General features: G+C 34.7%; 1 protein-coding gene across 5 annotated transcripts in view; it reads right to left on the reverse strand.

The window, feature by feature from the left end:
* Positions 1–15477, reverse strand: part of ADAM32 (ADAM metallopeptidase domain 32) — a 252915-nt gene that overhangs the window by 62794 nt on the left and 174644 nt on the right. For all 5 annotated transcript variants that reach the window (XR_014063396.1, XM_081524007.1, XM_081524006.1 and 2 more), the window contains 5 exons: positions 13948–14019; positions 13586–13749; positions 12680–12761; positions 3794–3930; positions 485–668 (listed from right to left, as the gene is read on the reverse strand). Coding sequence is in view for 4 of the 5 variants with exons in the window: in XM_081524007.1 (XP_081380133.1) it covers positions 485–668; positions 3794–3930; positions 12680–12761; positions 13586–13749; positions 13948–14019 (639 nt within the window). In the remaining variant the exon portion in view is untranslated. The remainder of the gene's footprint in view (positions 1–484; positions 669–3793; positions 3931–12679; positions 12762–13585; positions 13750–13947; positions 14020–15477) is intronic.

A 15477-nucleotide genomic window follows, 5' to 3' on the forward strand; every position in this document is an offset into this window, starting at 1 on the left:
TTTGGTTTGATCTTAATTCTATATTTATGTCTTCTACAAGTGATAGATTTCATTTTAAAATATTTTTAATTGGGATAACCTGTCAATACAAAAAATTTTTCTCTCTATAATAGCAAATAATATATTTTGCTATTCCAGTGGTAACAGTCTCATCTTTAGATGTACTTGACTGTTTTTGCTACTGCTTGTTGTTAAAGGCATATTTATTCACCTCCTTATACTCTTTTCGTGGTCGTTAATTAAAGGATTAGAGCTGATGCACATAGGAAAGAATATAAGAGGGCAACATTTGAAGACAAATATTAACTAAAAGATGTTTGCTCTCCACTTCAAAAATGGCAAAATGAGAAAACTTAAAAGGCTTCTATCTTCCCCAAAGAAGACTTTTTTCAAATATTCTTCTGAAAACTAAGGCATTCTTTACCTTCTTGTCCATCTCTCATTCACACGTGTGGGAAATAAAATTTGAAAACATTCCACTAACCTGTACAGTGCCACAATCACACTGCTCACCCGTTTCCAATATCCCATTGCCACACACCCTCCTCTGTTTGTAAACGGGCTCATCAAGAAGGATTTTATGAAGACATTCAATGCCAGAATGTGCAGCAAAATGTTTAAAGTCATCCAAGCTACAGGTGCTAAAATCCTTTACACCTCCAGATTGTCTAAAATATAAAAACATCAATACGGCAAAAATTATTGCTATATATATATATATATGCATGCATATCTCCTAATATATGATACTTTGAAGAAAGTTTAGAAAGCAATATTCTCATGGAAAATAATAATCACATATAAAATAATATAAAAGCATTTTTAAAATGCTAAGATGTTTAACACACTTGTAAAATTTCACCAAGAAAATTCTTGTAATAAAAAAAAAATCTTTGGCTATTCATCTTGTTTTAAAGAAGAACAATTATTTACCTCTCCAATGATCCTTATTAAATATTTAAACACAGAAACTGTGATATTCTTTATTTAACTTCTAGTGTCAAACAACTGCAGTCAAAATTTTTGACCTCAGTATTGAACATACTTTTATTTATTTAATATCATTTTTGTATTTTTTATGTAAATGCCAATATGAACATGTCTGTATTACCTCAACAGCACATTTTTTGAGGGCTCTCGCTCTCTGTAATTAAGTATTTTTCAAATAAGAATCTCTTGTTTAATTTATGCCATGGGAAGGACAGTAGGGATATGTCCTGACACAGTGAGAAAGTTGTTACAAGTAGTTTGCTAATATCTTCGCATCCAACTAAAACACTGAAAGAATGTGGTTTAAAAGTAAAGACTATGCCCCAGGCAAGTTTTGACAAACGTTTCTGTGAAAGGCCACGTAGTAAATATTATAGGCTTATGTGCCATATGCTCTGTTGTAGCTACTCAACCTGCCACTGCAGTGCAAAAGCAGCCATAAACATGTGAAACAAGAAGCCTAAAAAATCTATTTACAAAACACTCAGGCAGCAAAATTTGGCCTATGGTTCGTTGTTGGTTAACCTCGGCTCTATACTAAAATCTACTCTCCGTCAATTCTAACAGGTAGGGCCTAAACTCAAGCCTTGACAAGATCTCCAGACAAAACAAGTTTGGAAGTTCAGCCCTGACATTTCAGAGGGATTTGGGAATACCTTGAGTTATCTATAGACTTATGTTAGTGAAGCATAAAATCAAGCACATAAAAGTTAAAATGGTTACCCAATAATTGACTTGCCTGGTAGATAAAGAATCAATGGTTTTCCAGAGGAAGGTATGACAACCTAGGCTTTCTATTGTGCTATCAACAATATCCAGTATGCTATTACTAATAATAATCATGCAAAGAAATAAGAAAATGTAATACATAGTCAATTTTTAAAAAGCAGTCAATAATAAGCAACACTGAGATGGCCCAGGTATTAGATCTGACACAAAAATACTTGAAAGGAGCCATTACAAATATATTCAAATAATTAAAGAAAAAAAAAGCTTAAATAATTGAGAGTAATTACAACTTTATAGCGTGAACACACATCATCCAATTTACATAATATTCTAGAGCCAGGAAAGCTAACTGCATTGACAGAAATCAGATCAGCTGTTGCCTGGAGGAAGGTAGAAGGTAGAAGGACAAAGCGGCTCAGATGGCAAAGAAGTCGCCTGCAATGCGGGAGACCTGAGTTCGATCCCTCGGTTGGGAAGATAGCCTGGAGGAGGACATGGCACCGACTCCACTACTCTTGCCTGGAGAATCCCCATGGACAGAGGAGCCTGGCGGGCTACAGTCCATGAGGTCGCAAAGATCGGACTAAGCACAGCAAAGTTCACAGAAGAACTTTCCATGGGGATGGAAATGTGGCATAGCTTGATTAACACTGCGATTCAGAGATTTATATATTTATATTCACCAAAAGTCATAATTATTATGCTATGTACCTGAAACTAACATAATGTGATAGATAATCTCTATTTCAAATTTTAAAAATCTCAAAAGTTTTCATAAGAATTGGAAATCTGACAAAAAATGTTTAAGAAAATGCTAAGTACCTAGAATACCCAAAACAATTCTGGAAAAGTTGAAAAAACTTGGGGACTTAAACTACCTGATTTCAAAAATTGAATATAAAGCTACAGTAATAAAGATAGCATGCTTTTCTGTAAGGATAAACATACAGATTAATGACATAAAATAGAGAGTCCAATAAAAATTCACACATTTATGGTAAATTGGTTTTTTACAAAGTTACCAAGGCAATTAAGTGGGGGAAAGAAAGGTCTTTTCAACAACTGCTATTGGAATGACTGGAAATCCATAGGGCAAAAATTAAAATAAAGTTAAACACATACACAATAATCAACTCAAAATGTATTACAAAACTGAATATAAGAGTTATAAAACCACAATGCATAAAGAAAAAATTGACTAACTGTATTTCACCAAAATTAAAAAGGTTATCTTAAAAATCGTACCCTAAGGATAAATACTCAAAAATCATATATCTGGCAGAGAACTAATAGCCAGAACACAGAAAATCTAATTTATTTTTTTTAATGGACAGATGTTTAAATAAGCTCTTCAAATAAGACATAAAGCACAAAGCTATAAAGCATGAAAATATGTTCAACATCATTAGCTTCCTAGAAAATTCAGATTAAAACCAATATGAGGTAACTTTACAACCCCAAAATAATTCGGATTAAACCACCTGAGCATAACAAGTCCTGGTAGTGATGTGGCTCAACCAGGAGTGGCTGCACGATTTGCAGGAACCAATGCAAAATGGAAATGCAGGACCCCTTAAATGATACTAATTAAAAAAAGAAAGGTTTTTCCTTGTTTCAGCAGTCTCTCTCAGTGGGGCATACTTACTTATTTGCAACTTAATGTCTTTCTAAATTAAAAAAAAAAATTGCTTACATGAATTGCACTATCCATCCTTGCATTGTATAATGCAAATATTAAAGCATTTGATTTCACGCAGAATCACTGAAATTACACAATTCAGATGTCGTGCCCCAGAGGATACCTTCAATCTAGCCAACAGATAAAAACTGAAGTCAGACTCTGGAAGGTAGAAAGGAGGAAGAGAACTGTCCCGAGGCGTAGAGAGGTGTAGGGGTTTGGGACTATTCTGGTGTCTGTTCCACCTGTACTTGAAAAGGATGTGTATCCTAAAGTGGGGTATAGTTCTCTATAACTATCAATTAACTCAGTTTGATTAATAGAAACATAAAGTTCCTAACCCCCACCCAAAAGAATTTAAGTACAGTGTGTATTTAATAAAGAAAATGGTCTTACAAAGCTTCTGGTGACATTGTGCAAACATCCCCTGAACAATGGCAGATCTCAGTATTATCATAACTCATTCCCACATTGAGGCCAAGCAACTGCACGATACTGACAGCATATGACTCCAACGATAAGCCCTCTAAATACTAAATATAAGGGAAATGAAAGAAAATTAGTTAGCTAAGGATCATATTCAGTTATAAAAAATTATGTACTTAATCGAAAATTAGTATATAAAATTCATTAATGCAGCCAAGATACTTCTGCAGATACATCTGTAGTAGAGTTATATAAGTATTATTAAACATGGATGGATGAGTAACACAACACTTTAATTTCAAGATACTATTAATTGACAATACCAGCTATCTTAGCAAATAAAATAGGGCTTAACCACCACAATGCATTACTTCTTTGAATTATTTTAAACAAAATGCTTTTATAATCTTTTAATAATCAATCCTACATTCTCTTTATAGTAAACAGTCTCTAAATACGTCCCAATGATATTTATGGCCCTGTGTATGCCCATTCCAGTGAGTGTAGGCTGGACTTCCTGACTTGATTCTAATTAATTTAATATAGCAGAAGTGACAGGTCATCATTTCCAGTCAGTCAGTCAGTCAGTCAGTTCAGTCGCTCAGTCATGTCCGACTCTTTGCAACCCCACGGACTGCAGCACGCCAGGCCTCCTTATCCATCACCAACTCCTGGAGTTTGCTCAGACTCCTGTCCATCAAGTCGGTGATGCCATCCAACCATCTCATCCTTTGTCATCCCCTTCTCCTGCCTTCAATCTTTCCCAGCATAAGAGTCTTTTCCAATGAGTCAGTTCTTCGCATCAGGTGGCCAAAGTATTGGAGTTTCAGCTTCAACATCAGTCCTTCCAGGGAATATTCAGGACTGATCTCCTTTAGGATGGACTGGTTGGATCTCCTTGCAGTCCAAGTGACTGTCAAAAGTCTTCTCCAACACCACAGTTCAAAAGCATCAATTCTTTGGCACTCAGTTTCTTTACAGTCCAACTCTCACATCCATACATGACTACTGGAAAAACCATAGCTTTGACTAGACAGACCTTTGTGGGCAAAGTAATGTCTCTGCTTTTAAATATGCTATGTAGGTTGGTCACAACCTTCCTTCCAAGGAGTAAGCGTCTTTTAATTTCATGGCCGCAGTCACCATCTGCAGTGATTTTGGAGCCCAAGAAAATAAAGTCTCTCACTGCTTCCATTGTTTCCCCATCTGTTTCCCCATGAAGTGATGGGACCAGATGCCATGATCTTAGTTTTCTGAAGACTCTTAAGCTCTTCTTCACTTTCTGCCATAAGGGTGGCGTCATCTGTGTATCTGAGGTTATTGGTATTTCTCCCAGCAATCTTGATTCCAGGTTGTGCTTCATCCGGCCTGGCATTTCACATGATGTTCTCTGCATATAAGTTCAATAAGCAGGGTGACAATATACAGCCTTGATGTACTCCTTTCCCAATTTCGAGCCAGTCTGTTGTTCCATGTCCAGTCCTAACTGTTGCTTCTTGACCTGCATACAGATTTCTCAGGAGGCAGGTAAGGTGGTCTGGTATTCCCATCGCTTTCAGAATTTTCCATAGTTTGTTGTGATCCACACAATCAAAGGCTTTGGCATAGTCAATAAAGCAGAAGTTGTAAGTAGTCAACAAGTCATTTCCAAGAAAAGTAATAAAAAAAACTGACTTCTTGGATCTTATGTCTTTCTCTCTCATTCACTCTGGGGGAAGACAGCTACTGTATCATGAAGCAGACCTGTGGAGAGGCCTCAGAAGTGAGCTGGGAAATATTTTCTGAGGTCTTACAACAGCCACATGATAGTGCCTGAAAGCAAATTCCCTCTCTGTTGAACCTTGAGAGTATCACAACTAGCATCTTAATTTCACCCACTAAACTGTTTCTAGATTCCTGATCCACAGAACTGGGTTGTTTCCATGTGATACGCTTTGGTACAACCAGTCACATAGCAATAGGAATAGATAACTAATTATTATCTATAGTGACAGATAACTAAAGCATCCTCAGTAGGCTTGGTTGTTTTCTTTTAGGTCATTCCCAATATCTGTATAGATGTTTACAGCAGCTTTATTCATAACTTCCAAGACTTGTAAGCATTCCTGATGTCTTTTAGTAAGTGAACAGATAAACTGTGGCATGGTTCAGACAAAGGACTATTATTCAGCCCTAAAAATAAATGAGCTGCAAGGTCATGAAAAGACAAGGAAGAAATTTAAGTGCATACTAGTAAATGAAAGAAACCAACCTGCAAAGACTATATATTGTGTGATTCCAACTATAGGACATTCTAGGGGAAAAAATAGAACATCCGTGGTTGCAGATGGGGAGGTGAGAAATTAACTGGCAGAGCACAGAGGATTTTTAAGGCAGTGAAAGTACTGTGTATGATACCATAATGATGGATACAAGTCATTATTTGGCCAAATCCATAGAATGTAGAACACCAGGATTGAACGCCAAGGCAAATATGAACTCTGGCTGATTTTAATGGGTCTGTGTATGTTTACCAATTGTGAGAAGCACACCACCCTGGAGAGCGATGCTGATACCAAGGAAGGCTGTGCATGTGCAGGTGAGAGGGGTACATGGACTTCCATCTCAATGGTGCTGTGAATCTAAAACTGCTCTAAAAATAGTATTCTTAAAAAGTTATTGGGTTCTTGATGCACCAAGAGCAAGGTGGCATTGTGAGGGAATGGCAAGAACATGTTCAGACCTACATGTCCATCCCAAACTCCCTAACTATCCCTCCCCTCACCCTTCCCCCCAACCCTGTTACCATAAATTCATTCTCTAAGCCTGTGAGTCTTTTTCTGTTTCGTAAATAAGTTCATTTGTATCATTTCTTTTTAGATTCTCCATATAAGGGATGCCATATGATATTTCTCTTTCTCTTATTTCACTCAGTATGACACTCTCTAGGTCCCCAGGTTTTTTGTTTTGTTTTGGCTCCCAGGTTTTGATCAAAAGCAGTTCTTAGGACAAAACAGAAGCCCTTGACAGGACACACTTTATTCTTTTCATAGTGACCGACATCATTAATGGTAACCAAGGAAAAGAAAAATACTAACCAAGGAACACACTTTATTTCTCAGAAGACATAACGCTGATCTCTTGGAAAAGGCATTCAATAAAACTTTCATGTCCACATAGGGTCCAGATCAGTGGTTTAATGGTTGAGAGACATAATGGTTTCTTCAAACAATTCTTTTTCAAATTCTGGTCCAACAAATTGACTCCTAAATGGGTATCTATATTGCCCATGCTCTTAATCTCTCTTAATTCAAGGATCCTTGTCTGACTCACACCACACAAACTTTAAAACATTTTTCCATTTCCCTTCCCTATATTTAAAGGGGGTTATGTCTCATCTTCATGTATATAAAGACTCACTGGTAAGTCCCTGTAATTATGTCTCCCCTATTGCTGGAAATTTTTTATCTTGTCCCAACCCATAAGGGTTGGAGACCAGATCCAGATACATATTCTTCTGAGTTCTATTAACCACAGATTTCCTCGTGGTCTAAGCAGTTGCTAATCTGATATCAGATCCATTTGAGCCTAAACCTTTCATTACCACAAAAACAAACAAATGAAAAACAAAAGCCTCTCAAGTGCAGCTATACAACATTCTGTTGACTGTTCATCTCATTACTGTTGGTCTCAATATTTTAATTGGTTTGCAATCTGGAGGCCCAAATCCTTCAAGTAAGCCATTTTTCCAACCAGACATGGCAAATGCTGAGGCCCACATGCCTTCAAGTTTGGTTAATACAAACCTTACAAACCAAAGACTTCACCAGCTCACCTCTCATCAACCAAACCAACAACTGAGGCAAAAGGCCCATACTGACTGGCCAAATTAGGGTGCCTGCCTTCAGAATGATTATGGAGCCCTAAACACAGGTATAAATATTTCAAATGGCAAACAACCTGACTTCCTCTTAACAACATACACCAAAATCAGGTCATATAATTGAAAACCTATTTATAACAGAACTCTTGCCATCATCTAATAGGGCAAAACCTTAGACTGTTGAACACTTTTAGATCAAGCCACACGTAACTGGGGCTGTGCCAGTCAGGCTCTGCAGGGGTGCCAATGTCACTTTTGCTTGCAGTGTATCCACAAGCCCCTTGAGTTAGCAGATATTTATAAGTCAAAGTCACAGGCCCAACATTGCCTTCAAATGACACAAGGCCTTTAGCATCACTTTAATATCACAGAGCCACGAAAATAAAATGTGCATTAATAAGTCAGTATCACCTTTAAAAGGATATCCTAGTTCTATACCCCCCCCCAAACAACACTGCGCTGGTCCAGGGTCTCACTGCTAGAGACGGTATCGCCTCAAATGATATCACTCCAGCCTGAGACCTGCCTGGAGATGACTCTGCATCCTGCACGGAGACCACTTCTCCTCAGACACTAAAGCCACCACCCCAGGTGTGCCCAGGGCCTGCTGCTCCCAAGGCACAAATGCACACGGGTCACGTAATGGTTTTCCTACTTTGATATCAGGGACTCTATTGCATTTCCTGAGCTTGCTGTCTTTATGGCCCATGACAAGGGTGTACTTATCTGTTTTCTATCAAAGTATATATCCCTACACTCCATGTCTAAATGAAAATCTGTGCTATTCTAAAAACTGGTGGAGGTTATTGCTTTCCCTAGCAATCACCTGCCCTGTATCAGTGAACCCCCTTGACCCTAGGGAGAGGACCACTCACACCCCAGCGCCTTCTCCTACCACTTTCTCTAGTTTTCTACCACTGTACAACCTCCCACCCTACATCCCTGACCATGACCACCACAACCACGGCTTCCCTTTGAATACACACAAAAACCATGAATCTTTATATGCACTGTACCAAACTAATCTACTGACACTCTCCAACATAAATTACCTGACTGACTTGCCACCTTTACTCTCCAAATACACCAGGATATTATTATTCAAAAAAACACATATAATTTTTAACACAATTTATAACTGCACAAACACTGTTAGAGACTCTAGAAATTTCAGATATATTTCTTTTGCTGACATCATACAAATGGGAAATTTAGTTACAGGTTGGCCTACAAGAAATCCTTATACTTCTACTTGTGTTTCTCCTTTTAACTCTCATAATAAAGTGTTTTCTATGCTGTTTAGCAAAACTTATGCCCTAAGCTCTAAAAGTCTCTTCTTCTGTTATGTCAAATTTTGATAATATTTCAAAGCACAACAGGACTAACTTTATTAATATCACATTTTCTGTATTCTGATGCTTTCATATCTAGGGCCCTACCAACTTGGAGGACTGCCCCTCTTAAGAGTTATCCAATTGCTTCACAGAGTAGACAACCCACCTATAAAGGCACCTTTCACACACCAATCAATCCAGAGCCCATATACCTTACCATCCACTTTATCAGACTCACAAACACCAGGCTGTTATCCACCTGCCAAGCTCACACCAGGGCTCAGTACCAGACAACTAAGCACAGCCTCTATGCCTCACGGCCTGTTGAAACTAGCCAACTGGAGACCTGTTTAATCTCTCTGTTTCCTCCCAAAGAAACCACAAGAGGCTCTTCACCACATTTCCCTCTGCCCCCTATGCTTCTTGATCAAACCTGGTGCTTCTTTATGTGGCCTCTGAATGCTGTAGCATATTTCTTGTTTCTAGGGAACTGTAAGTACGGTGAGCTTCTGGATGACAGCCATTGTCATATCTGCATGTATTTCCATACCTAATGAAAACATAGCCCAGGTAACCCTGAAAAATTTTCAAAGTACATTAGCTTGTTCTTTAGTTAAGTTAGTTTACTGTAGTTAATTCAAACTACATTACAATAAAAGTACTTGTAAATGTGTATATTATAAATTCTAGGGTGTCTGCTTAAATTTTTTAATGTAATTATTATTCTAGAAAGGAGAGAAAATGAAGTAATATAAAATGTGCAGTTAAAACCATAGAAGGCAAAAAACGAAAAATGGAAGATTCTAAAAAGAAATAGGGAACAAGGATAATGAATAGAAAATAGACAAAAGTCAACATCCATTTATGATTTTTAAGAGCTCTCAACAAAGTGGGTATGAAGGGAACATATAGCAACATAATAAAGACCACATCCAACAAGCCCAAACCTAACATCACATTCACTTTTAAAAAGATGAGAAGTTTTTCCTCTAAGAACAAGAATAAGACAAAAATGCCCACTATTGCCACTTTTATATAGCATAGTATGGAAGTCCTAGCCAGGGCAAAGAGACAAGGAAAAAAAAATTCCAAAATGGGAAAACAAGAAGTAAAACTGTCACTATTGCCAAATTGCAAGATACTATACATAGAAAATCCTAAAACTACACATACATACACACACAAAAAATCCTGTTAGAACTAACACATTAATTCAGTAGAGTTTCTAGACACACAGTCAATATAAGAAAGTCTGTTGTGTTTCTGACGTTAATAATACACCATCAGTAAAAGAAATTAAGTAAACATTCCCATTTACAACTGTATTAAAAAAAACAAAATATAATCAAGGATATGAATTATACACTGAAAACTGTCAGACAATCAGGAAAGAAACTGAGGAAGACACAAATAAATGAAAAGATATTCCATGTTCATGAAATTAATATTGTTAAGAATTATTATTAAGAATTAATATTGTTAAAATGTCCATTTTACCCAAGGCCATCTACAGGTTCAGAGCAACCTCTATCAAAATTCTAATGGCAATTTTCACCAAAATAAAACAATCTTAAAATTTGAATAGTAGACAAATGACCCCAAATAGTTGAAGAAATCTTGAGAACAAAGAATAAAGCTGGAGGTATCATGTTTCCTGATTTCAAACTATATTACAAAGCTGTAGTAATCAAAATAGTATTAAATTCTGTAACTATTTGTGGTGATAGATGTTAACTAGATTTTTGTGGTGATCATTTTGCAATATATACAAATAACAAATCACTATGTTTTACACCTGAAACTAATATAATGTATGTCAATTAAGCCTGAATAAGAAATTTAAACAATATGGTACTGGCACAAAGGCAGACACAAAGATCAATGGAACAAAGTATAGAGTCCCTTAGACTGCAAGGAGATCAAACCAGTCAATCTTAAAGGAAATCAATCCTGAATATTCATTGGAAGGACTGATGATGAAGCTGAAACTCCAATACTCTGGCCACCTGATGCAAAGAGTTGACTCATTGGAAAAGAAGACCCTAATGCTGGGAAGGATTGGGGGCAGGAGGAGAAGGGGACAACAGAGGATGAGATGGTTGGAGGGCATCACCAAGTCAATGGACATGAGTTTGAGCAAGCTCCAGGAGATGGTGAAGGACAGGGAAGCCTGGTGTGCTGCAGTCCACAGGTGTTGCAAAGAGCTTGACACGACTGAGCAACTGACAACAACAACCACTGCATCAAAACTAATAAAATACTTAGCAACAAACCCACCTAAAGAGACAAAAGACCTGTACTCAGAAAACTAAAAATGCTGAGAAAAGAAATCAAAGATGACATCAACAGATGAAGAGATATAACATGCTCTTGGATTGGAATACTCAATATTGTCAAATGATTATAATACCCAAGGCAGTCTACAGATTCGATGCAATTGTTATCAAATTACCAACAGCATTTTCCACAGAACTATAATAGAAAATTATACAATTTCTATGGAAATACAAAAGACCCTGAATAGCCAAAGCAATCTTGAGAAAGAAAAAATGGGAGTTGCAGGAATCAGGCTCCCTGACTTCATACTAGAGAAAAATAAAAAGCTATAGTAGTCAGAATAGTATGGTGCTGGCACAAAAACAGAAATATTGGCCTTTCCTCAGGCTTTGGGTGAAAGGGGACCAAGAGCAAGGACTGAGAATAAAAACAAATTCCTAGGAAATACTTGATTCTTCTTCAGCTATGTTAATAAATAAGCTCCAGAACTGGCTTTAGATTTATCTAATCAATCAATATATCTTTTATAATTGTGGTAGCAAGTACATACCAGTACAGATTTTAAATCTGTCTGTTCTGTGGATGGCAGTTTGAATTACTGTACATGCTACTAAAAGTCAACTAAATATATAAGTGGGTCAGTATAAAAATCACAGTGTAGCCTTATTTTTCTGGAGCACTGTAATTAGCTCCCTTTGCTACTTTTTATATAGCTTGCTGTAAAAGGGATAAAACTCAGTAGAAAACAACAGATTATGAATATCTGATGACTGTTCCTTCTGGCAACAGCCTGCTTCCCCTAAACACACAACAAAGAATTGAATACAGTAATAAAAGTTACATGTACACCCATGGTGGATTCATGTCAATGTATGGCAAAACAAATACAATATTGTAAAGTTAAAAAATAGATAAATAAACTAATTAAAAAAAGAAAAGTAATGTCACTTAATTTTAAAAAGCACACGAATATATACAAATTATTAATTTTGAAGAAAATGATTTTATTTGATATTTTGATGTTTATTTTTATTGATATTTCTGGTCATTAATTTTCAGGAAAATACATTCAATAATTAACATTAAAATAGCATTGATTCTATAATAAATATTGATGCAAGCATACCACTGCTCAAAACAATTAAATGGACTTACAAAGGCCAAATTCTTTTTAAAACAATAAATTATAATCTGTTCAGTTTATAAATATTCTTATTTTTAAAGAAATTATATACACTTTAATATTAATTATGATCCTAATTAGTAATAATAATACAATTAAAGGATGAATAAACTTAGCAATATATATATTCATGCCTTGAAATATTTAGGAAATTTTGGAACATGAGAATAATCAGGGCAAACTTGTTAGTAATTACGTACCAGAGCAACTCCTGCAGCAAAAAGCTTATCACATATTTTTCCAGGAATTGTGACTCCTATAAAAGTAGGATTTTCCTTGAAGCTAAAAAATAACAATTTTCTTTATAATTACCTTTCAATAGTATTATTAATAATTTTCACAGCAGCAAACATTATTTAACAAATATGATATCCTAAGTACCATGCTACACTATATACATATATATATATACATATATATATATATATACACCATGCTACATGCTAAATATTTGAATATATTTTTCTCAAACTTTCAATGATAAGAATGTTTCACTACATATCTGTAAACTCTCAATGTGATAAATATCCAGAATAATAAGAAGTATGAGGCATGATAATCTATGCAATATACCATTGACTAATGCTTATAATTTTATTCAGGCTCCCTCTACATTTATAACCCTACAAATTCAATTTTCTGTGACCTCCTCATTTATCTATTCACTAACCATATTACTAAACATAAAATAGGTTTTCTCAGCATTAGATTCTAGATATTCCTGTGATTAGAAAATAAAATCACAAAAATTAATCAGATGAGAGAAAAGAATGCAGAGATAACAGCTAGTAAAAGTTTATAAGCCAAGAGAAGTAAAAAAAACAAATTGTGTCACTCATAATTAACCTCCTTTAGTTATTTCAATACTTTTATGTAACTTTACTTTTTTCAGGTAATTTTATGTTGGTTGATACAAGTTTTTAAGTATTATCTCATATAAGCTACTTGAGGACAAAGATTTTAACCTACATTTTTTCCTCATCCCATGGTGTCTACCAAATTTACAGAACTCAGTATACATTGAGTAAATGTTTATTTTTCATAATTAATATATAAAATCATTTGGGGTTATTTCTTTATTTATAGAAATATGAGACTATACTCACGCAAGTAAGTATGCAGTACGATGAGGTCGGGAGAGAAATTCATACGTCCAGTTAAAAAATTTATATAAAACATAATGAGGAGGTCCTTCAGTAGAAATTTTATTTTTATCTGACCAAATCTCTATGGAAGATATTCTAACGGTAAGTTTTAACTGGATAAACATCTAAATGGAGAAAATAAATGAAAATTTTTAAATAAATTTGAACATTGTATTAAATTTTTGTAAAGGTATATTTAAGACATTTAATTCAGGATTTTGAATGTGGAAACTCTTCAAAAGTATGGCAAAATATTACATACATCAATTCATATTACCTATATTTTTACAAAATAAATTTTAAAAATAGTTTAAATAACTTACGGTGTTAACAAGGCCAATGATCTGAATAACCTTCTGTGTTACAGTGTTTATATCAGAGCCCATGTAATCAAACTGAAAAAGATACATTATCATTTAAAAAAATGGATACTATTAATATACCACACAGGTACAATATGCTATATACTAAAGTAGCAGGTTACATTCCAACGGAAATCCATGAAATGCTTATTTACATTTATATATGTAAATGAATAGTACTTTGCATGTGCATGAATAATACTTTGAATAAATTAAATCTATGTTATTTACATAATAACTAAAAATATATAATGACATGATTTTATTTTATTTCTTTATTTTAATTGGAGGCTAATTATTTTTTTCTTTCTTTTTTTATTATTTTTTAATAAATGTATTTATTTTAGTTGGGGGCTAATTACTTTACAATATTGTAGTGGTTTTTGCCATACATTGACATGAATCAGCCATGGGTTTACATGTGTTCCCATGTAAATAATGTTTTAAATAATGTTTAACGCACTGAACTTGTGGCATTATTTATTGTTCATGAAAATTGAATCATAAAAGTTTTTGTGTTATTTCATAAAGTACTTATTTCTAAAATAATACATATAATCATGAACTAAAAAATGTATGCATAAAGAGGGAAAATCTTTAATAAAAGGTTTACTGTTAAAGTGATCATGGATACTATGTTAGGATACATCCTCTGATATCACCATGTAACTTGTATTTTTAAAGCTTCTTTATTCCAATCAGCTCTTTTTATGTTTAACTGCTTAAAAATGCCAGGAAAATGTTAAAAAAACAATGGTGATATCAGAAATGTGAGCTTTGCTCATGATTTTTCACCGAAAACCTCAAATATTTCATCATTAAATGGTGTCCAGTTTAAGATGGATATTTCAGATTATGTGGAAAAACACTTATAAATATCCCCATTTATAAAACTTATTAAAAATAAAGTTGAATTTTTATACAAAGCCTTTCTGAAGCATACCAAAATAGTAATCATTTTTGTCTTCTGATGTATTGATGCAATACACTTCATTATTACTTAATATTAAGCCATCATTATATTCCTTGAATAAAACATTACATTTTATTAATATACTAGCAAAATTAATATAATATTTAGTTTAGAAGTTTGTAGCTTTCAGAAAGATGGCCTATGGGTCATGTGTGTATGCACGCATACTTTATCAGAATTGAGCAAGTGAATGTTGCTTACTATATATTAAAGCACTACCTAAAATTAAGTTGCTTGTTGTTTCTACACTCTAGAATTATATTAGCTTATGAATTATATTTTCCTAAAACATTTTTTAAAAACTATCCTTTAAAATTATCTATATTTAACACTGGCAATTGATCCATTCAAATTCTTTATATTTTCATTTTTTGAAATATAATTGACATATGCATGCATGCATGCTAAGTTGCTTCATTGTGTCTGACTCTTTGCAACCCTATGGACTGCAGCCCTCCAGCCTCCTCAGTCCATGGGATTCTCCAAGCAAGAAAACTAGATTGGGTTGCCAGTACCCT

The sequence above is a fragment of the Giraffa tippelskirchi genome, chromosome 8 (genome assembly GCF_054371585.1).
Source record: "Giraffa tippelskirchi isolate mGirTip1 chromosome 8, T2T-mGirTip1v1.2.pri, whole genome shotgun sequence".
Taxonomy (NCBI): domain Eukaryota; kingdom Metazoa; phylum Chordata; class Mammalia; order Artiodactyla; family Giraffidae; genus Giraffa; species Giraffa tippelskirchi.